The sequence below is a fragment of the Bufo bufo genome, chromosome 3, assembly GCF_905171765.1.
Source record: "Bufo bufo chromosome 3, aBufBuf1.1, whole genome shotgun sequence".
Classification (NCBI taxonomy): Eukaryota; Metazoa; Chordata; class Amphibia; order Anura; family Bufonidae; genus Bufo; species Bufo bufo.
The window spans coordinates 569538062-569564343 of NC_053391.1; the positions used below are offsets into that span (position 1 = coordinate 569538062).

The 26282-nt window shown below is 43.1% G+C and overlaps 1 protein-coding gene across 2 annotated transcripts in view; it reads right to left on the bottom strand.

The window, feature by feature from the left end:
- The window catches only part of LOC120996034 (retinol dehydrogenase 16-like), a 119943-nt gene extending 100023 nt beyond the window's left edge, over window positions 1-19920 (bottom strand). Inside the window, exon 1 of one of the 2 annotated variants that reach the window (XM_040425692.1) lies at window positions 19779-19920. In XM_040425692.1, the coding sequence (XP_040281626.1) occupies window positions 19779-19892 (114 nt within the window). In that variant the 5' untranslated portion in view covers window positions 19893-19920. The remainder of the gene's footprint in view (window positions 1-19778) is intronic. The other variant, XM_040425694.1, reaches the window with a different exon arrangement.
- Window positions 19921-26282: the final 6362 nt, after the last annotated feature.

The following is a 26282-nucleotide window of genomic DNA, read 5'->3' on the forward strand; positions in this document are numbered from 1 at the left end:
TTGATGGAGCTGGTACTGCTCCTGCCCCCCCCACACCTTCCAGCAGCCATGGCAGTGGAACGTGAGGGCAGAGGGCCCGGTCAGACCTGCGAGAGTATGGGTGATGGTGCACATAGGCAACGGCCAACTGACTACAAAGGATGTCTAAATAGTAGTTCAGTTTGTCCACCCTCTCAGCAGATGTGAAAAAGGCCCCCATTTTGGACCGGTAGTGAAGGTCTAACATGATGGAGATCCAGTAGTCATCTCTCTGGCGAATGGTGACACTACGAAAGCAAGTGAGCATGCATCGGGCCAGTTGCGCAAGTGACTCAGAGGGATTCCCTGCCCCCATCTCCACTGCATACTGCAACGGTGTGTCTGGGTCCTCTGCCTCGTCTTTCTCATGGCCCTGTAGCTCCTCTGGCTGCTCCTACTCCTCCTCTCCTGTCAACTGTGTAGAAAAACCACTAATTTCTCTACACATTGCTTGTGCTCGAATGTCCTCCTTCTCCTCTAGTTCAGTTGCCACAGGGCTCTTTTGGCCGTGAGATGTAGTCAGCCAGATTTAGCAGCATCTGTTCCAGGACATGAATCAGTGGAATGACGCTGTTCATCTCGTAGTCCTGTCGACTGACAAATAAAGTGGCCTCCTCAAAGGGCCTGAGCAAACGGCAGGTGTCACTGGATAAATTCGCAGTTACACAGAGGTGTACCTCTGTCCGCCTGTATCATCAAGAAATCGTTTATGGCCTTTCTCTGTTCATATAGTCAGTCCAACATATGGAGGGTGGAATGCCAACGGGTGGGAAACGTTGCATATCAGCCTATGTTTGGGGATGCCGTTCTGCCGCTGCAGCTCAAGGAGGGTGTGCTTTGCGGTGTATGAGTGGCTGAAGTGCATGTAAAGTTTCCTGCCCATTTTCAGGATGTCTTGAAGATAGGTGGAAGACTTCAGCAACCGCTTTACAACCAGATTGAACACATGAGCCATGCAGGGCGCATGGCTCAGCCCTCCTTGATGCAGCGCCGACACCATGTTCTTCCCGTTGCCGGTCATCATGGTTCCGATTTTGAGTTGAAAAAGCCAGGTTTCGATTTCTTAATGGAGGACAAGGAGCAGTTCCTCCCCTGTGTGACACTGTTCACCCAGGCAAACTAGGTGCAAAACAGCGTGACACTGCCGTGCCCTGCAAATGTGGTATGCTGGTGGTGCACTGTGAATTGTCCCTGCAGTGGAGGCTGAGGACACGGTGGAGGATGAGGGGGCAGAGGCGGACATTGTCACAGGACCAACGGCGTAAGAACGTGGAGGCGGAAGCGGTGGCACCTGGCCAAGTTGCTGGTGTGGCTGGGCAGGAACCACATTTACCCAGTGGGCCGTAGCCATATATTGTCCTTGACCTTAGTTACAGCTCCACACGTCGGCGCTGCCATGCACTGTGGCAGACACCAACAGGCTCAAGGACTGGCCCACCTTCTGTTCTACATATCTGTGCAGGGCTAGTACTGCCTTTTTGGCAAAGAAATGACGGCTTGGAACTCTTCACCTCGGCACGGCACAAGCCATCAGTTCTCTGAAAGGTGCAGAGTCCACCATTTGGAAAGGGAGGGACTGCAGCACCAGAAACTTGGCCAGGAGCACATTCAGCTTCTACACCGTTGGATGAGTGCACGCATACTGTTGTCTCTTGGCAATCACTTCAGTGATCGATTGCTGATGGAATGGCGTCAGACATCAGAAACCATCGGAGCCACGGTTTTCCCAGGCCACTTTATGGTGATGCTGGATGTGTTGACGAAGGGCCGTGGTGCTAACATTGGCACCCTAGCCACGCTTCACTTTCTGCCCACAAATCCGGCAAATGGCCATGTTCACCTCCTTCGGCGGCCTAACAAAAAATTGCCACACTCCGCGCTGACTGCCTGCTACCGCTGCCTCTGTGAACCCCTGCACCACTACTTTCCGGGCCGGTAAGCTCCTGTGAAGCAGGTGGTCTACCTGGGAACGTTTGGCTCCCGACCTCCCACTGCTGCCACCCTGCTGACTCACAGCCATGCTGCCATCACGCTGGCTCAGCCACTGCCTCACGTGCAAGCTACCACCCTCTTCTCCTGATGATGATGATGCCCCTCCTCACCCGGCTCCCAAGTGCGATCGGCAACATTATCATCATCATCCGCTAATGTCTGCATGTCACTGATGTCCCCTCAATGGTCTCAGGGCCAGGAGCCTGAACGGTCGCAACACCTGCTCCCACGCGACTCTCCTCATCACTACTGGTCTGTCTATCGGAGGAAGCGGAGGATGTCTCCTCCAGATCTTGGCTGGGCAGTAGCTGCTGACTGTCCTCTAGTAGCTCGTCCTCCATGAAAAGTGGAGCCGAGCCTACGGCCAAGGCCGGATTCAGCACCCGGCATAGTGCAAGTGCCGGGGCTCACAGCTCCTGCGGGGGCCCACAACACAGCTACCAGAAGTAATGAGCGCTTCCATCAATACAGATGAAAGCGCTCATTACTGGAGCGCGGGGAGCTGCGGTCCTGTCACTTACTGCTCAGCTCCCGAGCTCCTCCCCTCCTTCAGGCACAGAATGGTGAAGCAGGGAGACTTCTGCCCACTCCACCATTCATCCTGCAGCCATGGATCGCGCTGCCGCCCTGTGTGGGCGGAGCCTGCAGCCCGGTAATCTGCACAGACTCTGCCCACACAGTGCTGCAGAGCGATCTGTGCCTGCAGTAAAAAGAGAAGACTGTGAGCTTCAGGAGCGGGACAAGTTGAGTAGGTACTGTGTTTTTTTTGTTTTTAATACAGAGGGGTCACAGATGACTTTATTACTATGGAGGGGGCACAGAGGACTTTATTACTATGGAGGGGGCACAGAGGTCTTTATTACTATGGAGGGGCCACAGAGAGCATTTCTACTATGTATGGGGCACAGAGGACATTACTAATGTGAAGGAGGCACAATGGGCATTTCTACTATGGAGGGGCACAGAGCCATAGGGCATTACTACAATGAAGGGGGCACAGTGGTCATTTTTACTGTGAAGGGGACAGAGTGGGCATTGTTATTGTTACAATGTATTAGACAAATTTGTGAAAATAATCTTGATCTATGAGGTGGAGGTCCATATGGAGTAGGAGGTTGAGGAAGCGGTGGACGTAGCAGTGTAGGTGGAAGTGGCGGTGGAGGAAGTCAAGGTAGCCAACACAGTTTTTTAGTTTTATTTTTATTTATTTATTTATTTATTTATTTTTTTGTTTAAATTAGGGTATACCCCAAAAGAGTGGGAAATATCAAAAATAGCAGTTGGCACCTGTGTTTCGTCAACATCCTAGACGTGCTGCGATGGTCCTCCCATGTACTTATCTTGAAAGATAAGTGGTTGGGCATGGGTGCACTCAATCTCTTCCACTTCTGGGGCATGGCTAGGTGGATGGCCCTGGGAAACCCTGCTAACAGCGTCATCAAAAAGCAGAAGAGACTGCTGCATGACTTGGGGCTCAGACTGCTTGGCTTAATGCAAGGGGGTGAGGTAAAAGACTGATGGACATCGGCTGCAGGTGCTAACTCTGATCTTTCAGCAGGAGACTGGGTGGGAGACAATGTGAAGGAACTGGAGGCACTGTCAGCAACCCAATCTACTATTGTCTGTACTTGTTCTGGCCTCACCATTCGTAGAGCCGCATTAGGCCCGACCAAATACCACTGCAGGTTCTGTCGCCTACTCGCACCTGAGGAAGGGGTTTCACTTGTGCGTGTAGCTGGCACAGATCGACCACGTCCTCTCTCTGCAACAGGAGCTTCACCAGCAGCACCACAACCGAGGCCACGTCCCTTATTTGACGCTCTCCTCATATTTCCCAAATTCAGAATCTTACCCTAAATGGGTGTTTTTCTAATAACAGAATAGAACTACAGTATACATAGGGTGTATCTCACACGTACAGATGCAGACTAGGCCTCAATTTAAGATTTTTGCCCAAAATGAGTGTTTTTCTAATAGCAGAATAGAACCACAGTATCTAAAGGGTGTATCTCACAATGACAGATGCAGACTAGGCTGCAATTAAAGATTTTTGCCCAAAATGAGTGTTTTTCTAATAGCAGAATAGAACCACAGTATGTCAAGGGTGTATCTCACACGTACAGACGCACACTAGGCCGCAATTAAAGATTTTTGCCCAACATGGGTGTTTTATTAATAGCAGAATAGAACCACAGTATCTAAAGGGTGTATCTCATAATCACATATGCAGCAAAGGTTTCAAAATTGTGTATTTTGCCCAAAAAGGGTGTTTTTTTAAAACCCACAAAATTATAGCTGTATTTCTAGCTTAAAGTGCACACTGACTAATGCAGCAGAGGCCCAAGATGAAGGTTATTGCCAAAAATGGGTGTTTTTTCAAAGCCAGAAAATTATTGAAGTATTTCAAACTTGTTTTTAACAATCACAGATGCAGCAAAGGCTGCAATATTAAGTATTTTGCCCAAAAAGGGTGTTTTTTTACTAACAGAATATGACAGCAGTATATAACGCTTGAATTTCACACTTTCAGATGCAGCAAGGGCTGTAAAATTAGCCAGAAAATTATTGAAGTATTTCAAACTTGTTTTTAACAATTGCAATGGAATGCTGGAACAGTTAACATATGGGACAATGTGGGCAAAGTCTAGACCACATTATGTTTAATACAAAACACAATATGTTAAAATATAAAAGGTATAAAATATTGACTAAAGCAAATAACACACAAATACGTTAAAAATAGGTATAGTGGCACAAAATAGGTAGCTAACAAATTGCTAGATCAGTTTGTTATGCATCCTGAGGCATGGCAACAATGTATCTGCTGCTTTAGTTGTAATATGAATCTGGAATCGCAATTTGATGTCCTTTGTTGCAACAATATAATCCAAAATGTCTCACTAGAGTGATAGGAAGATGAAATCGATGTATAGCCAATATGGCAAATCCGTTTGTATCAAGTTGGATATATTGTGTGTGTGATAAATATAATCACCGGTCAGCAAAGTCCTTCTATGCCGATACTGATAACCCACATCTGTGGGCTTACCTTTGCTTGTCCCGAACTGCTCGTCGATTCCCGTGGTACTTTCTAAGGCCAACTACAGACCGGCGTCCCGGCTGTTTCTCAGTCGGCGTCCCGCGTTTGGTCGGAAGTTGATTCACCACGTGGGTGGTACTCACTGAACTGGCATTCAAACAAGCAAGAAAGAACCTTCCGGTATGTCTCGATCAAATCCTCGATTGTAATAAGCTATGATCGTCTACTTGCAGGAATAACAGTGCACTGTTTTTGCTCAAAATAAAGTTCGTTCTTTCGGGGTAAAATTTATATTTAGATCATAGTTTTTACCAGACGCGTTTCGGGGATGGCTCTCCCCTTCCTGGGTGGCAACACCCCTCTTGCATAGATTGTGGGGTTTTAAACCTTGGATGGTTGCATTCAAAAACCGGTATGGATTGTTCTGAATATCATTCTCCAATATTTACAGATTTTCTGTGTGTACCTCGTTTTTTTTTTTTGTAGTGGGACATCTTTCATTTACTATTATTGCTAGTTGTCATTTCTATTAGTTTGATTTGATACATATTTTTCATACTTGCGATTTTGTTGCGATTGTCATGCGTTTTTTGGCATGATGATGCATTTTTTTCATATTATTTGCATTTTCTTGCACTATACATGCTACATAAAATATTATTTAAAATTTTTCTTGTATTCTTTAGTTATGGACATAATTAGTTCAGACTTTCTCTTGATGGTCTCAACTGTTGTGACAATTGTTATCCATCTATTGCACTTGAGGATATATGTTTACTACCTAAATTTTTCGTGCATATTTGTTCCATCGTATTAGCATATATGATGAGTGCATGTACCCCCTTCTTCCCATCACCAAAGGAAGATTGCAGTGCTGATAAACAGCAAGACATGCGATCTTACGTCGGTAGATGAGCGAATGTCCCAGTATTTCACAAGAAACCAAAAATCTCCAGATCAGCATTAAGTCCCATTGGTACAAGGCTACCGAAATCATAAATACACCTTGAATCTGCCCTCAACATCTTCTCAATGTGATCGCCTCCTCTCCAGTGCTGTTCTATCTGCTCCAATGCCATGAAAGACAGACCTCTGCAGTCCTTGTTGTGTACTTCTTTAAAATGTTTGGATAGTGAATTCTTTTCACAACCTTTTGCTATATTGTTTAGATGTTCTGATATTCTGGTTTTTAACTGCCTTTTAGTTCTGCCGATATATTGTTTTGGACATGGACATTGGATTAGATAGACAACACTGGAGGAGTTGCATGTGAGAAAATGTTTGATATTCATCGAGAAAGAATTCTGAGTTGAGATCTCTACTGTCTTTTTTGGGAATTTGGTTTTCTTGCAACTTTCCACATCTGAAAAAACCATGAGGTTTGAACCAATTTTGTGGAGTTATTTTCTTGTTATGCTTATGTTTAACCGAAGGTGCTATTTGTATGACCAAGTTTGGAGCTTTGGTATATGTGATGAGTGGGTTTATGGGTAGTATAGGACCAATAAGTTTATCACGAAGAACATGGTGTCAGTGACGTTTGATTATTTGTCTAGACTGTGTATTGAAGGGAAGGATCATTCTGAATTCAGAATTTTTAGTAGAATCTTGAATTGGTTTTTCTTCAAAAAAGGATTTTCTGTCTAGTTGTCTCACTTCCTGCTTAAGTGCTCCCTCCAATATCCTATCTGGATATTCCTTTTCTTTAAACTGCATGCTCATTATGCTTGCTTCTTCTTCAAATTTGTTATCTTCCGTACAGTTTCTCCTGATACTGTCCGAAAGGAATATTCGTGAGCCAGTTTGGTAAATGGCAGCTGGAGAAAAGGATAAATCCATTTTTGGCTGTGGGTTTATGGTAAGTGTTACATATATATTTGTTTTCTTTTTTAGTGATCTGTATATCTAAGAAATCCACCCTCTCCCTGTTTGTACCAGATTTGAACCGTAAGTTATACGTATTGTTGTTTAACTCTTCTATGAATTTTTGCAAACTATCTTCACCATTTCGCCAAATGAAAATGACGTCATCTATATACTGCCGCCATAGGACCAGGTCTCCCCCCAACTTGGGACCTATGATGTCATGTTCCCACTGGGCCAGAAATAAATTGGGGGCAAACCTGGTACCCATGGCGGTGCCCTTCAGCTGTAGGTAATAATCCTCCTCGAAGAAAAAATAATTGTGATGGAGAATATGGTCTACACCTTCTAATATAAATCTAATTTGTTCTTGTTCCAAGGTATTATTAATATTAAGTTGGGTCCTTAAGGTCCAAATCCCCTGTGTATGATCAATTACAGTATTACACAACTAAATCTTTACAGTTCGTGTTCGCTCAACCCTACTTCTGTGTTTTCTACCCACTCCTGCTTTTGGCTACCAATTTATAAGCCAATTCTGAAGGGACCATACAGGCCTTAAAGCTGCTACACAGACAGGATCTGTTGTGCGTCTCATTTGTCCAACGTTGACACCATTACCACTACCATACAGAGACATTACACTGTCCAATGTATTTATAATCCATTCTAGACGGACATCCAATTCCTCTAAAACACTGATAATTTGTGTGGGGTCTTTAATATAAGACCTAGTAGTTTTGACCAATGGTTGGAGTAGTGTTAATATACTGCGACATATTGGCTGTTAAAGAGCCTATCCCTGATATAATAGGGCGGCCCAGGGGATTTGTTGGATTCTTGTGAATCTTCGGTAAACAATAAAATATTGGTAGTCTTCCTGGTGTTCCCATAATAAATTTATATTCTTGATCAGTTAAGATTCCCTGTTGCAAGCCTCTGTCGCAGTATTTTGACAAAGAAAGTTTAAATTCTGTTATTAGGGTCCTTTTTTATGAGTTTATACGTAGATTGGTCAGACAGTTGTTTTAAACATGTATTATTATATTGTTCTTTTCCCCCAAATAACAATTGCCCCTCCCTTGTCCGCAGGGCGAATTATTATATTTTGTTCTTTCTGTAATTCTCGTATAACTTTAATTTCACCACTGGTCAAATTGTTCTTATTAAATCTTTTGTATTTTATCTTATTTAGGTCAGTTTCAACACATTTTTGGAAAGTGACCATCTCTGGGCTGATTTCAGCTCTGGGAATTTTTTTTTATTTAGCCTTCAAGTGAGTGTGTGTGAAGGGGTCTTCTTCCCGAGTGTTCATAGTGATTGGATTTTTCAAAAAGTACTTTTTTAGACAAATTTTCCTAATAAATTTCTGAATGCCTATATATGTGTCAAACTTGTTTATTGTTTTTAACAATGACAGATGCAACAAGGGCTGCAATATTAAGTATTTTGCCCAAAAAGGGTGTTTTTTTTACTAACAGAATATGACAGCTGTATATAACACATGGAATTTCACATGTGCAGATGCAGCAAGGGCTGTAAAATTGTGTATTTTGGCCAAAAAGAGTGTTTTTGAAAACCAAGAAAATTATAGCTGTATTTCTAGCTTAAAATTGCACACTGACTAATGCTGCAAAGGCACCAGATGTAGGATATTGCTAAAAAAAAAAAAGGGTGTTTTTTTAAAACCAGATTATTATTGCAGTATTTCAAGCTTGGATTTGAATGTTACAAAAGCACATATGCAGTGCTGGTGCACTGAGCTTGCATAAAATGGCCGCCGCCACCCACTTAACTAACAGACAGCTAAAAGTTTTTTTTCTCTGTCACTTGGCTCAGGGCACGGTAAAATGATTGTGCACTGCACCCACACAACTAAATCTTTACAGTTCGGGTTCGCTCAACCCTACTGTGTTTTCTACCCACTCCTGCTTTTGGCTACCAGTTTATAAGCCAATTCTGATGGGACCATACAGGCCTTAAAGCTGCTACACAGACAGGATCTGTTGTGCGTCTCATTTGTCCAACGTTGACACCAGTACCACTACCATACAGAGACATTACACCACTCTGGTATTCCTAACCTGGTACGTGAGTTACAACACCTTAAAGGGCCCTGTGACAGTACCCTGCGCTGATGAAATTGGCGTCACGAACAAAACTATAGACTATTATACCCATATCCTGACCCACGGCATTAAAGTGGCATCAGTATACCCGCACCCAGGTCACAGAAGCAGCATGAGTAGGTCACAGAGTGGCACAACGACAGAGTGTGGAGGTGGCAGCAGCATGAGGAAGCCACAGAATGGCACAATGACAGTTTCGATCGACCAAGATTCTTCTGGGGGAACCTGCCTGGCATGAACAGGCCTCTAGTAGCTACAGACAATGACAAGACAAAGCGTCAAGATAGCTTTGAGCCCGGAAGAGTCGAAGTTCATCAAGATACGTCACTAAAGATTTTACCGCATATAACCACAGCACTGACCGCTCAATAAATTTAGTTTTTCGACCAAAATACTTCAATAAAGATTTTACCACATATAACCGACGCACTGACTGACTTCTACCGCCGCTACTTCTGTGAACCCCTGCGCCACTACTTCCCGGGTAGGTAGGCTGCTGCGAAGCAGGTGCTCTACCCCTGGCACGTTTGGCTCCTGACCTCCCACTGCTGCCACTCTGCTGACTCCCAGCCATGCTTTCAACACATATAACTGCCGCCAACGTGAACTGAGTATGTATTTTTCTGTTTGTACTGAATTAGGCCACTAAATGCTTTCAACACATATAACCACCGCCGACATGAACTGAGAATGTATTTTTATTTTTGTACTGAAATACAAAATAACACATATAACCGACGCACTGACTGACTGCTACCACCACTACTTCTGTTAACCTCTGCACCACAACTTTCCGGGTAGGTAGGCTGCTGTGAAGCAGGTGCTCTACCCCGGGCACATTTGGCTCCCGACCTTCCACTGCTGCCACCCTGCTGACTCCCAGCCATGCTTTCAACACATATAACCGCCGACGTGAACTGAGAATATATATTTTTTGTACTGAAATAGGCCAGTAAATGCTTTCAGCATAAATAAATGCACCAGTGAAGAGTAAGGCACGTATATATTTTTCCTGTAGTACTGAAATACGCCCCTATACACTTTCACCAGAAATAACTGCAACAGTGCAGTGCGTATATAGTTTTCTTTTTTTACTATAATACACCCCTATACGCTTTCAACAGAAATAACTGCAGAAGTAAACTGAGAATATATTTTTCTTGTTGGACTGAAATAGGCCACTATACGCTTTCACCAGAATTAACTGCAGAAATGCACTGAGAATATATTTTTTTTGTTGTACTGGAGTACGACCCTATACGCTTGAAGAAAAGGGAAGTTTAGCAGCTCTCACCTGCCCCTCCTTCAGCTGTGAGCACGAAGACCCGTGTCAGGTAACGGGCAGCATATGCGAAAAAAGGTTGAAAGAAATCCAGCTCCACTTGAATAAAGGAATGTAGATTTATTTAGCTTGCGGTAAAAACTCATCCATGAATTACAAAAATAGCAGTCTTGTCTACGCCTTTCGGGCTACCAGAGACAATTCCAGCCCTTCCTCATGACCCTATACGCTTACACCAGAAATAACTGCAACAGTGCAGTGCGTATATATTTTTCTTGTTGTACTGGAATACTCCCCTTTACGCTTTCAATAGAAATAACTGCAGACAGGGGCGTACATAGAATTCATTGGGCCCCATAGCAGGAATCAGAATTGGGCCCCCATGGTCCTTTCCAAGCACCGCTGACTACCAATCTCTGGTCCCTCCAACCTTCTCAACATTCTACCCCATGGCCTCCCCTCCTTCACCCATGAACTGTAGGTACATTGGTGCTACTTTACACATTACTACTGTTTTTGATAACCTGGGGGGTGCTTATGAAACAACATGTACACAAGGGGTGACACTAGTAGGTATAATGTACTATATAGAACTACCGTCCAAGCCCACGTTCACATTACTGTTAGTTTTCCGTTCTTCTGATCAGTCAGAAGAAAAAAAAAAAGCAATAAAACAGATTCTGTATTTTAAGCATCCATTATGCTCATTTATGCACATTTTGTATCCATTTTAGCCATTTCCATCCGAGATACGTTATTTTAGACGGTAAGAAAAAAATATACTTTGTGTAGAACTTTTTTTTACATTAAAAAAACAGATATACGGAAATGGCTAAAGAGGATGCAAAATGTGCGTAACTGAGTATAACAGATGCTTAAAATACAGGAACGGAAAACGGAACAGTGATGTGAATTCTGCTGTTCACCATTGATGCCCAACCAGCACCCTCTAGCTGTTGCAAAACTACAACTCCCAGCAAGCCTGGACAACCTAAAACTATTAGAGCATGCTGGAGGACTGCAGGTTGAGCTTTCCTGCCATAGACTATGGCAGACTACCAGCAGGGTTTCGGCCTGACAAAAACTGGTCTACTGGTGAAGGGCAGAAACCAGCAGTGGTGGATTAGTGAACTCTGGCAGGATGTTCTCTACCACAGGGATCAGCAACCTCCAATACTCCAGCTATTGTGAAACTACAACTCCCAGAATGCTTCACTCACTTCTATCGGAGTTCTGAGAACAGCCAAGCAAGTGTGCATGCTGGGAGTTGCAGTTTCAACACACCTGGAGTGCCGAAGGTTGCCGACTCCTGCTCTACCAGATGCCGATCACCAGAGATGTGAACGAAGTGCAGCGATCAGATGGCTTTATTTTGTCCGGGTTCAGAGCTGAACCCCGGACATAACCCCTTCTTCCCCCACTCAGCCCCAGTGACATGAGCGTCGGAGCATTTCCCTTGACCTGCGCTGAATCTAGAGAATATTTCTGGAGATTCGGTGACGTCACGGGATCTGCAGAAAAAGCCCTTAAGCGCAGGGCAAGGGAGAGCATTGGAGCATGAAATGCTCCGGTGCTCATATCAGAGGGGCTGAGTGGGGGAAGAAGTGAATATGACAAACCCTTTAAGGCTACTTTCACACTGCCGTTTCTGGGTCCGCCTGTGAGATCCATTTCAGAGCTCTCACAAGTGGCCCAAAACAGATCAGTTCAGCCCCAATGCATTCTGAAAGGATACAGATCCGTTCAGAATGCATCAATTTGGCTGTGATTGGTGTCCGTTGCGCTTTATAGACGGTCACTAAAACGCAGCTTGCAGCGTTTTGGTGACCGTCTGACTATGCGGAGCCAAACGGATCCGTTCTGAATTACAATGTAAGTCAAAGGGGAGGGATCCGTTTTTCACTGACACAATATGGTGCAATTGAAAACGGATCCGTCCCCCATTGACTTTCAATGTAAGTCAAGATGGATCCGTTTTGACTTAGACTTTTTTTTTAAATGAATAATACAAGCCGGATCAGTTATGAACGGATACAAGCGTTTGCATTATCGGTGCGGATCCGTCTGTGCAGATACAAGACGGATCCACACCGAACGCAGGTGTGAAAGTAAACTAACAGTCACAGCCATAACTAGTATTGAGTGAACTTGTATTTTCAAGTTTGGCGTACAAGGTTCGGGTTATCTAAGAATTCCGTTATGGATTCTGCTACCACGGACCATAATATAATTCTATGACGGCATAGCATGGCCAGCACAGACTTCTATTATGACTGAATGCAATACGGAAAGCCTCTTATAGGCTTCCGTGGTGGATGCAGTCATAGAATTCCGTTGTGGTCCTTGGTACCGGAATCCATAATGGGATTCTTAGAAAACCCAAACCTTATACGCTGAACTTGGAAACACAAGTTCGCTCAACACTACTCATGTGAGAGAAGGATTTATTATTTTATGCATATATAATTAGAACATTCTGTAGTACACATTTTTGTCCACTAGATGGCCGCAAACCATATGTATGAGAAGGTCAATAAGGGAGGGGGAAGAGGGCATTACATTACAGTTTTCAAATACACCTATAGACTCAGTTGAAGTTGCTGAAACCACTCCTATCAGGTTAAGGAGCCAATAGTCTCTTCTTAAGGAACACCCCTTTTGTGATGTCATGTCTGCTATTTAAGTGAATGTACTGTGAATAAAGGGCTCTCGCCTGCTCTTCTACCATGGCTCAGGGAAGATGAGGAGATGCTTTCATGAAACCACCTACTGTGTCTGGTCTCATTATAAAGCTGTATGGCATGCACATACTTATACTTCTAATTGATTTGGCACCACAAAAAGAAGAAGGAGAAGCGCATGAATTGCGCTAACAAAATGGCGCCGAGCGTGGGCCAGACAGCTTGCGTAACTTCCGATTCAAACGCCAGGAGAGGACTTGCGTAAAACCATCAGACGAGGCATAAGCTGCAGCAAGGTAAGAAGCTTTTATTCTTACAACCTTCTCTGAGTCTTTTGCCCAAGTGTTTTCTCAAGAGTTGAATTGGTGTTATCGCGATATAAGGGTTCAAATTATAGCTGATCTGTCCGTTAGAAAGAACCTGTTGAAATATTCCTTCTTTGTGTGGTAGAACATGCTGGAACTAAACGGAAGTTGTTAGACGGCTGAGCTGGATATCCTGTGACGTAGAATTGGATCCCAGCCCAAGATTCTGACGAGAATCTGGAGAAAAGGGTTAATACCAATTGTCATAGGCAATTGGAAGTTATTAAGATTTTGTATCCCGGTGAATTGACTAGGGGTCTTCACTTTGAGAGATTGTGGGTTCAATACTATTATATCATTTGAGCTTTGTGCAACTGCGATTAAGTTTGTGGGTTCGGTGGCGATTACTTATAGTAATCGGATACCGTTTGAGCTTTGTGCAACTACGCTTAAGTTTGCGGGTTTGATAAGTAGCAATTGTTTGATCTTCGTGTAACTACAATAATGGGAAATTCTAATGTTACAGGACAGAGTGAAAAGATTTTAACAGCGGCTCAGTTGTTGAGAGAAAGAGAAGGAAAAGTTTCAGTTAGAAATAAAAGTTGAAAGCATTCTGTCATACTAAGTAGCAGCGATTTCCGGTATTATCCGGAAATATGCAGTTTTGTGTAAAAGTTCCCCCTAGATGTTGCAAATGCAGTAGGAGATGGATTAAATTAAAGTTTGTGGAAAACTGTAGATGGAAAGTTGAAAGTAATTGATAGTAAAATGGAGGATTTGGGTGTGGTAGGGAACAAAGAGAGTTGGCCATGTGGCATTCCCTTCCCCCCCACCACCAAATCTGTTGTAACTTTAAAAAAAAAGTAATCCTGGGTCTTGTGGTCCATCAAAGACTACCTATTGCTTTTTCTGTCAGCCCCTCCTCTACACCATGTACTGGAATGTGCTAATCAGCACCACCCACATGTGCCTTCTGCTCCCTCTAGCCCTTCCACACCCCCCAAAAACTCTTTCCTTAGGCTTTATGGGGGATGGGAGTGTGTGTGCGAGTAACATGTTGTTTGTTTGTGGATCTCAAAGACAGGATACAATCCTATCATAGTTTCCAACACTGGATTATATCCAGTGATGTCTGAAAATAACCCTTCCCAATTGTATGTCCCATCAGTTAAAAATGTACCTGCAGTAATTGCCCCTATGATGCCTACTAGAAATATTCCAGGCCAGTCTACTCAATCTAGATTGCACCCATTCTAAGTCCTTATTCAGGTATGAGTGAAAGTGTAGGGATATCTGCATCATTATACCACACCCAGTAGTAACATCAATTTTGCCATGATGAATAGAATTCCCAATTCAGAGGACTTACTTATGCTGCTTTATAGAAAATTAGTTAAAATATGGAGAGTTTTCTCATATTATTTATGAGATTTGGAAAATTGAGTCCAATGTAGAGCTGGGGATTTAATGCATAGTGAAGATAAGTGAGTCTGGGAGGAAGTGTTTAGATCATCAGTCAGTCACATTGTCCTCAGGACAGAGTGTGTGGAGAAAGTTTTCACTAGACTCCAGGAAAGTTGGGTGGATTTGGATTTTTGAGATTACCTTATCTATGCATGAGAAAATCCTAAGTACTGCCTTTGTGTATGATCTTGAGAATCATCTAGAAAGGTCTAGTGTTGGCTAGGCTTGAGAGAAGTTAATTTTGTCCCTATTTTGTCATATTGTTAAAGTTAAATCAAACAAAGACCTAAGGCGGGCGTGGCTGCCTATCAGTCCTCCCCACAAGGGGGGGGGAGGAAGACTTTGTATGTACTTGCCCACTTCCTCGCCTGTGGGAGGAAGACAAATGTTCAGCCCCTTCAAATGAAACACCCATAGGGAATTAACAACCCAGAATCAAATACTGGATCCCTATTATTTATATAATCCTTGGGATCTAATTACATTGCCTCATAGCAAACATGTTCCATGATCTCTCATGGCTGAGGGTAGTATCACATGTGTAGGAGCATCTAGTAATGCAATTCCTACTCCTCTCACCAATTAATCACCGTCTTAAGGGTGTGCAAAATTAGATCCGATCACTCTGCTGCATCTGGAAGGGGGGAGGTTGGGAGTAGTAAATACAAATACTTTTTCCCATACAAATACTTTTTCCCACCTCTGTAAATAAAAATAAAAAGTGCTTTCTGGGAGTAGTAAATAAAGATATAAAAATTCTAATTCAAATTTAATGTCTCCAATTAATAACCAAATTTTTGAGTTTCTGGTAGATCATTTCAGGTTCCTGGAAGATGGATCATTTCGAACAGGATATGCTGTTCCTACTTAATCTGATGTTGTCAAGAAAGAACCACTCCGTCCAGCAATGGTAGTGCAGGAGACAGAGCTGAAGACACTCGCTGAGGTTGGTAAGATGGCTGAGGGTAAGACTGCTAACATCCAGGTATGCCTTCGGTATCACTCATTATTATGGTCTAATCTAGTGAAGCAGAGATTTTGTTTGATCCATGGCTAAGCCCATCAATAATGAATGCTGAGTGTATGAAAGATGTTTGATGCCCTGATACTGCCTGAGAAGGTAGAGGCTACATTATTACCTGAAGTCTACGCTAAGTGGAAATCTGTGTGATACAGGATGGCTTAGGGCCAGTGGACTTCCAAAAAGTTTGCCTTTTCAGATACAGGCTACAGAGGATGAAAGGAAACATCAAAGGATAAAGGTAGAAGTGATAATAGGACTCTGGAGAGTTGGTAATAAACTCTTCCTTCAGAGGGCACTCTACCTAAGGAGAATGGATTTAGAACATGGGCAAATCGAGAGAGAGAAGGTGTGATTGGGTTCTGTGGTGGATGACTCCTGGGTTCAACAATGCTGCCACTAGGTGAATGCTGTAATAATGATGGGAGAACTATGGGAGTTCCAGGAAGGCATATGCCAAGGTCATCTTACCCATTTCAGAGACTGCGGATTGACTACATTCAGAACAAAGGTGGAACAGTGTGAATATGTCTGTGTCTATATTGATCTCTTTCCAGGATATTCAGAGATTTGGCCTGTAGCGAAGGCTACAGCTAAAAGATACTGACTGAGGTGAGAGTACCTATCCCTGGGGTTTTTCTTCCTCCGATATACATCTAACCGGAAGATAGGCCTAAGTCCTCATGAAGTACTCTTTGGGAATGCTCCTGGATTAGGTGTCTATTTCCCCAATAGTTCCAGATGCAGCATAGTAGTTTTCCAAATTATGTTGTCTGTTGCACAAGTTATTGTCTAATGTGTATTTCCAAGTTTTAGTTGTTTCCTAGAATCCAGACTGTATAGAAGCGATTCATTCTTCACAATCAGGAGATTGGATAGTGGTGAAACAAGAGACGGGCGGAAAGTCCTAGAGCTACGGTTTGAAGACCTACATCAAGTCCTGATAACCGCCGCCACTGCTGTCGAATTGCAAGGAGAAACTGATAGTATTGCAATCAAGTGCCAGGACTATAAGAGCCATAATGTTGTTTCATGCCTTATTGTTTGTTCCATATTGTACAAAGGGGAAATCACAGTCAAACCAAATTCCAACGGTGTTATATTATCAAGATGAGTCAGGAACAACTAAGTTGACTTTTGCAGTATAGTGGACTGTAAGACAGATGACAGGTAGGACACTTGGTTTTGGTCTGATAAGTACATCTGTGTGACTGGAACTGACCCAGTCTATGGTAATTGTATTTAAATATGACCATACCAACTGTGGATATTGGAAATTAACAGAATGGAGTACTAATCTGAAGTGTTGTGAATATATACCAGTGGAAACTACCTCTAGAGTCAAGAAAGGTGAAGGTTTGTCGCAAAGAATGACTATCCTGAAGGGAACCCCACCAAACAGTTGTAAACATGATGAATGTAATCCTCTGTTCCTGTCCATTAGAAATCCTATACAACAGGATTTGGGGATATATGTGTTAGGAGCATGTGTAAGTGACTAAGATCCCCTAGGCAAATTTAGAATGTTGGTAAGAGAGAAACCTCAAAGTTCAGTAGCATCTGTGGCTCCTACATCCTTACCTATAGTTGGCATTAAATATTTGGCCAAATTTAAAATATAATAACAAACTGACCTTAGAGACAGGATTTATACAGGAAAGCCCTTTGGTGTTTTCCCTCCAGCATATTGTTCTTACATAATTCATGAACCAAAATTATCAAAACGCAGATATCTGGTGATTGTGTGGAGATTTGAAACTCCAACCCAGGATGCAGGTGGAATGAAGTGGCCAATGTACCCTGATCAAGTCTTGATCGGGTACTGATGCCATTTGTTCTATTCTCACCTCCTGAGTAGGATCAAATCAGAAAACATTGTCCGGTCACGACTAAGGAGGTCACTGCCTACATCCTATGACTCGTGTTTATACATGGATGCCATAGGAGTCTGTAGAAGAGTTTCTGATTAATTTAAAGCAAAAAGTCAGATAGTTGCAGGATTCGTGTCATTAACTCCCATGATTAGTAAAAATAAAAAAATAAAATAATTTTTTTTGATTGGATTAACATATCTATTGTCATCAACAGAGATTTGTGAATTATATATGTGATGCTGTTGAGGGAATGGTGGAACAACTGAGCTCTTTTCCAGTGATGACTCTACAGAACCGACTGGTCCTTGACAGCAGAAAAAGGAGGGGTCTACAGAAACTGCTGCATCTACATCCCTGACAACACTGCACCTGATGGAAGGATCACCAAGGATCTGAAGAAACTGATGGAAGGATCACCAAGGATCTGAAGAAACTGATGGAAGGATCACCAAGGATCTGAAGAAACTGATGGACTTTATCAAATGAACTGATGGGGAAAATTCTGAAATTAATATCATGGCCAGAATAATGTTTTGGGAACTGGTTCAGCGACTACAATGTTATTAGAATTTGGTTTTAACAGGCTGTCATATAGTTCTACATTTTAGGAAAATTGTTTTCGAAAATGTATAATACATCCATGCCCACACTATGTATATGTGCTGTGCCCCTGTCAAAGACAAAGATTATTCCATCCTTAAGTAAATAAAACCTTGTTGATGGTTGCGGGGTAAATAGGACAAGGTGAAGGCAAACCCGAAAGGGAGTTGAGGGGACCTGGTGAAGCAATAAGGAAAGTCCAGCTCTTTGCTGTTTAGGGCGTTGGGAGAGTACCTCACTTTGCCTGTTCACCTCTGGTCTATTTCCCGCAAAAGGAGGGATTTGTGAGAGAAGGATTTATTATTTTATGCATATATAATTAGAACATTCTGTAGTACACATTTTTGTCCACTAGATGGCCGCAAACCATATGTATGAGAAGGTCAATAAGGGAGGGGGAAGAGGGCATTACATTACAGTTTTCAAATACACCTATGGACTCAGTTGAAGTTGCTGAAACCACTCCTATCAGGTTAAGGAGCCAATAGTCTCTTCTTAAGGAACACCCCTTTTGTGATGTCATGTCTGCTATTTAAGTGAATGTACTGTGAATAAAGGGCTCTCGCCTGCTCTTCTACCATGGCTCAGGGAAGATGAGAAGATGCTTTCATGAAACCATTTATGGTTCAGATAGCCAAATGGCTAATGGATTCCCGTTTGCGGTCTATTTTAAAATATAACGTTTATTAACTGTTCTTTAAAAATATATACGGGAAGACAAAAAAAGAGAAAAAAGAAAATGTCTTAAAATTAAAGTGCTCTTGTGCTTGGCAGCAATCAGTATTTCATTTGTTAATGATTACTGCTTATATTTGCAGTCTCTCTTTCTTGATGTAACTGCCACTCCATCCTAGTGAATCATTCCTAATCTACTTCCCTATTCCGGTTTGCTGGAAATATAACCAGATGACAGGTCCCTGTCAAAACTACACCGGAGATTCTAGTATAGGTAACTATATTCCATTGTTCAGCTTGGATGGATAGAGTGTTGCTGTTTGTATCGGCTGAAGCCGGTGTCTGCAGCGCACCGGGAGCCGAACACCAAGCACACGCACTAACTTAAAACCTAACTTGCAGCTCCTCCCTTTCATGAAACCACCTACTGTGTCTGGTCTCATTATAAAGCTGTATGGCATGCACATACTTATACTTCTAATTGATTTGGCACCACACAAAGAAGAAGGAGAAGCGCATGAATTGCGCTAACACTCATAACACATTAACTAAATGTAAAAACTCATCAAGTGTGTGTTAACTCTGCTACATCTGTGTGTGTGTGTGTATATATATATATATATATATATATATACACATACACACACATATACACACACACACACACACACACACATCATATATACTGTACATATTGTAAACACACACACATATATACTTTTACTCAGTCATTCACGTATATACAGGTACATTAGACAATTACACACACATCACATACATATGTACAGAATACAGTACACAGGCACATGTACATATATGTAAACACACACTTACCTTCTGAGCAGGTCTCCAGGGTAAACAGTCAGGATTGATGGGAGGACATCGTCTCCTCAGCAGGCAGTGCAGCAGGCTCTCTTCCCCACTTCCTCTGTCCCAACTGCTGCACATGGATTACATAGCAGCAGAGGAGGACTCTGCAGTGTACAAGGACAGGGAGGAGGAGCAGAGTGGGGGAGGGGAGCACTGGGGAGGCTTCTGATGGCAGCAGCACATCTTGCTGTAGCTTCTGAAAAATGACCTCTCCTCAGCAGTGCAGCCCCTGAGGGCATCTCCTCGTGGTAGTATCTGGCCCTTGCGAGGACACATCGTGCACAGGAGAAACAGGGAGGGGAGCTGAAAGGCTGAGCCAGAGGCCCTGGCAAGGACTCTGGACGGAGTTGTTGTGCTAATTGTAATAAGGGGATGGGGCCTTTCCTCCACAGCCAGGCCCCCTTCCCCTACGGCCCCATAGCAGTTGCGTGGTCTGCCTCTATTAGAGGTACGCCACTGACTGCAAAAGTGAAATGCGTATATATTTTTCTTGTCGTACTGAATAAGATACTAAGATATAAGCGACTAAAGGCTTTTAACCCCTTAGGGACACGACGTACCGGTACGGCATGTTTCCCGAGTCCTTAAGGACACATTACGTACCAGTACATCATGTGTTGTTCCGATCACCGGCGGGCGGTGATCGGAACAAGGTGCCTGCTCAAATCACCTCGGCTAAATGTGCGGGGAAGGAGTCACGCGACCCCCCTGTGTCGGCAATCGCCGCAAACCGCAGGTCAATTCAGACCTGCGGTTTGCGGCTTTTACCTGGTGCGGCGGGTTACCAGTGCCATCGGGTGCCCACAGGGCTGTGGGGGGACCCGATGGCATGGAAGGCAGCGTGATCCATTCCTGAGGCATCTGCGCTGCCTTCCGGTGAAGAGCCTGTGAGATCCAGCCCCCTGGATCTCACAGGCCCCGGAAGCTATATGAGTAGTACACACAGTATTACTCATACAGCCAATGCATTCCAATACAGAAGGTTTGGAATGCATTGTAAAGGAATATACCCCCAAAAGTTCAAGTCCCAAAGTGGGACAAAAAATAAAGTTGAAAAAATAAAGTTTTCCCCCAAAAAAATTTAAAGTTTCAAGTAAAAATAAACAAAAAAGTAATTTTCCCCAAATAAAGTAAAAAAACATTGGTAAAACATAGGGGGAAAAAAAAGTATACATATTAGGTATCGCCGCGTCCGTATCGACCGGCTCTATAAACATATCACATGACCTAACCCCTCAGATGAACACCGTAAAAAATAAAAAATAAAAGCGGTGCTAAATAAACATTTTTTTGGTCACCTTACATCACAAAAAGTACAACAGCAAGCGACCAAAAAGGCGTTTGCCCACCAAAATAGTACCAATCTAACAGTCACCTCATCCCGCAAAAAATTAGCCCCTACCTGAGACAATCGCCCAAAAACTGAAAAAACTATGGCTCTCAGAATATGGAGACACTAAAACATGATTTTTTTTTGTTTAAAAAATTATATTATTGTGTAAAACTTACATAAATAAAAAAAATGCATACATATTAGGTATCGCCACGTCCGTATCGACCGGCTCTATAAAAATATCACATGACCTAACCCCTCAGATGAACACCGTAAAAAAATTTATATAACTGTGCTAAAGAAACCATTTTTTGTCACCTTACATCACAAAAAGTGTAATAGCAAGCGATCAAAAAGTCACACGCACCCCAAAATAGTGGCAATAAAACAGTAATCTCATCCCGCAAAAATCATACCCTACCCAAGGTAATCGCCCAAAAACTGAAAAAATTATGGCTCTCAGACTATGGAAACACTAAAACATGTTGTTTTTTTTTGCTTCAAGTATACATATTAGGTATCGCCGCATCCGTGACAACCTGGTATATAAAAATATCACATGATTTAACCTGTCAGATGAATGTTGTAAATAACAAAAAATAAAAACGGTGCCAAAACAGCTATTTCTTGTTATCTTGCCTCACAAAAAGTGTAATATAGAGCTTTGCTACCGGAAAAAAAATTATTAAAATGGAAAATCTGCCCAAAAAGTGACATTTTGAAATTGTATCTCTATTTTCCATTAATTCTTGTGGAACACCTAAAGGGTTAACGACGTTTGTAAAATCAGTTTTAAATACCTTGAGGGGTGTAGTTTCTTAGATGGGGTCACTTTTATGGAGTTTCTACTCTAGGGGTGCATCAGGGGGCTTCAAATGGTACATGGTGTAAAAAAAAACAGTCCAGCAAAACCTGCCTTCCAAAAACCGTATGGCATTCCTTTCCTTCTGCGCCCTGCCGTGTGCCCGTACAGCGGTTTACGACCACATATGGGGTGTTTCTGTAAACTACAGAATCAGGGCCATAAATATTGAGTTTGGTTTGGCTGTTAACCCTTGCTTTGTAACTGGAAAAAAATTATTAAAATGGAAAATCTGCCAAAAAAGTGAAATTTTGAAATTGTATCTCTATTTTCCATTAATTCTTGTGGAACACCTAAACGGTTAACAAAGTTTTTAAAATCAGTTTTGAATACCTTGAGGGGTGTAGTTTTACAGAATGGGGTCATTTTTGGGTGGTTTCTATTATGTAAGCCTCGCATAGTGACTTCAGACCTGAACTGGTCCCTAAAATTTGGGTTTTTGAAAATTTCTGAAAAATTTCAAGATTTGCTTCTAAACTTCTAAGGCTACTTTCACACTAGCGTTCAGAGCGGATCCGTCTGGGGTCTGCCCAGACGGATCCGCTCATATAATGCAGACTTTGGATCCATTCAGAACGGATCCGTCTGCATTATATTGTAGAAAAAAAGTGTGAAAGTAGCTTCAGACGGATCCGTCCAGACTTTACATTGAAAGTCAATGGGGACGGATCCGTTTGAAAATTGAGCCATAGAGTGTCAAATTCAAACGGATCCGTCCCCATTGACTTACATTGTAAGTCTGGACGGATCCGTTTGCCTCCGCACGGCCAGGCGGACACCCGAACGCTGCAAGCAGCGTTCAGGTGTCCGCTTGCTGAGCGGAGCGGAGGCTGAACGCTGCCAGACTGATGCATTCTGAGCGGATCCGCATCCACTCAGAATGCATTAGGGCAGTACGGATGCGTTCGGGGCCACTTGTGAGCCCCTTCAAACGGAGCTCACAAGCGGAGCCCCGAATGCTAGTGTGAAAGTAGCCTAAGCCTTGTAACATCCCTAAAAAATTAAATATCATTCCCAAAATGATCCAAACATGAAGTAGACATATGGGGAATGCAAAGTAATAACTATTTTTGGAGGTATTACTATGTATTATAGAAGTAGAGAAATTGAAACTTGGAAATTTGCTATTTTTTTTAAACATTTTGGTAAATTTGGTATTTTTTTATAAATAAAAATGAATTTTTTTTACATCATTTTACCAGTATCATGAAGTACAATATGTGACGAAAAAACTATCTCAGAATGGCCTGGATAAGTCAAAGCATTTTTAAGTTATCAGCACTTAAAGTGACACTGATCAGATTTGCAAAAAATGGCCTGGTCCTTAAGGTGAAATAGGGGTTAAACATAACACTTGCAGCCCAATAACAAAAAGCTGGAATGACAGAGCTGTCTAATGACTATTTGGATCCCCAAATAATCTTTCCCTGCACTTGTAAATCACTTTCCTATCAATGTCCCTAGCGCCTTCTGACGTCTCTCCCTGCACTAAGATGCTGTGAAATGATTCCTATCCTTTCCCTGCACTTATAAATAGTTTTTTCTGTCTTTTTTTTTCACAATCGTTTTTCCACTTGCTTTCCCTAGCGCCTTCACACGTCTGTCCTTGCACTCTGAAAGCTGGAAAATGGCAGAATCTAAAATGGCTGCCATATTTATAGGGCTGTGACATCACAGAGCTGGCTGGCTGCTGATTGACATGCCTGCATGCAGCCTATCTGGGTGATCCTGTCTTCCCAGTGTTCCTTGTCCCATGTCTTCAGTCTTCACACGTGTAGCTGCCATTTTAGGAAAATTTAAATTTGTTACCATAAAGCGCGAGGAAATTCGCATTTGTTGCGAATCAAATTTTTCCTGAAATTCGGATCGAATTCCACTTCGCTGGCAGGCTGTAGATGCAATTTTTTTAACCCCTAACAGGTATATTAGACGCTGTTTTGATAGCAGCGTCTAATATACCTGCTACCTGGTCCTCTGGTGGTCCCTTTTGCTTGGATCGACCACCAGAGGACACAGGCAGCTCTGTAATAAGTAGCACCAAACACCACTACACTACACCCCCCTGTCACTTATTAACCCCTTATTAACCCCTGATCACCCCATATAGACTCCCTCATCACCCCCCTGTCATTGATCAGTTCCCTGTCATTGATCACCCCCCTGTAAGGCTCCATTCAGACGTCCATATGTTTTTTACGTATCCACGGATACATGGATCGGATCCGCAAAACACATACAGACGTCTGAATGGAGCCTTACAGGGGGGTGATCACCCCATATAGACTCCCTGATCACCCCCCTGTCATTGATCACACCCTTGTAAGGCTGGCTCCATTCAGAGGTCCGTATGTGTTTTGAGGATCCACGGATCCATGGATCGGATCCGCAAAACACATACGGACGTCTGAATGGAGCCTTACAGGGGGGTGATCAATGACAGGGGGGTGATCACCCCATATAGACTCCCTGATCACCCCCCTGTCATTGATCACCCCCCTGTCATTGATCACCCCCCTGTAAGGCTCCATTCAGACGTCCATATGCTTTTTACGGATCCACGGATACATGGATCGGATCCGCAAAACACATACGGACGTCTGAATGGAGCCTTTCAGGGGGGTGATCAATGACAGGGGGGTGACCACCCCATATAGACTCCCTGATCACCCCCCTGTCATTGATCACCCCCTTGTAAGGCTGGCTCCATTCAGAGGTACGTATGTGTTTTGCGGATCCACGGATCCATGGATCGGATCCGCAAAACACATACAGACGTCTGAATGGAGCCTTACGGGGGGTGATCAATGACAGGGGGGGTGATCACCCCATATAGACTCCCTGATCACCCCCCTGTCATTGATCACCCCCCTGTAAGGCTCCATTCAGACGTCCATATGTTTTTTACGGATCCACGGATACATGGATCGGATCCGCAAAACACATACGGACGTCTGAATGGAGCCTTACAGGGGGGTGATCAATGACAGGGGGGTGATCACCCCATATAGACTCCCTGATCACTCCCCTGTCATTGATCACCCCCCTGTAAGGCTCCATTCAGACGTCCGTATGTGTTTTGCGGATCCGATCCATGTATCCGTGGATCCGTAAAAAACATATGGACGTCTGAATGGAGCCTTTCAGGGGGGTGATCAATGACAGGGGGCTGATCAATGACAGGGGGTTATCACCCCATATACACTCCCTGATCTCCCCCCTGTCATTGATCACCCTCCTGTCATTGATCACCCACTTGTAAGGCTCCATTCAGACATTTTTTTGGCCCAAGTTAGCGGAAATAGTTTTATTTTATTTTTTTTCTTACAAAGTCTCATACTCCACTAACTTGTGTCAAAAAATAAAATCTCACATGAACTCACCATACCCCTCAGGGAATCCAAATGCGTAAAATTTTTTAGACATTTATATTCCAGACTTCTTCTCACGCTTTAGGGCCCCTAAAATGCCAGGGCAGTATAAATACCCCACATGTGACCCCATTTCGAAAGAAGACACCCCAAGGTATTCGCTGAGGGGCATATTGAGTCCATGAAAGATTGAAATTTTTGTCCCAAGTTAGCGGAAAGGGAGACTTTGTGAGAAAAAAAAAAAATAATCAATTTCCGCTAACTTGTGCAAAAAAATAATATATTTCTATGAACTCGCCATGCCCCCCATTGAATACCTTGGGGTGTCTTCTTTCCAAAATGGGGTCACATGTGGGGTATTTATACTGCCCTGGCATTTTAGGGGCCCTAAAGCGTGAGAAGAAGTCTGGGATCCAAATGTCTAAAAATGCCCTCCTAAAAGGAATTTGGGCCCCTTTGCGCATCTAGGCTGCAAAAAAGTGTCACATAACTGGTATCGCCGTACTCAGGAGAAGTTGGGCAATGTGTTTTGGGGTGTCATTTTACATATACCCATGCTGGGTGAGATAAATATCTCGGCAAAAGACAACATTTTTTCAATTTTTTTATACAAAGTTGGCATTTGACCGAGATATTTCTCTCACCCAGCATGGGTATATGTAAAATGGCATGCCAAAACACATTGCCCAACTTCTCCTGAGTACGGCGATACCAGATGTGTGACACTTTTTTGCAGCCTAGGTGGGCAAACGGGCCCACATTCCAAAGAGCACCTTTAGGATTTCACCGGTCATTTTTTACACATTTTGATTTCAAACTACTTCCCACACATTATGGCCCCTAAATTGCCAGGGCAGTATAACTACCCCACAAGTGACCCCATTTTGGAAAGAAGACACCCCAAG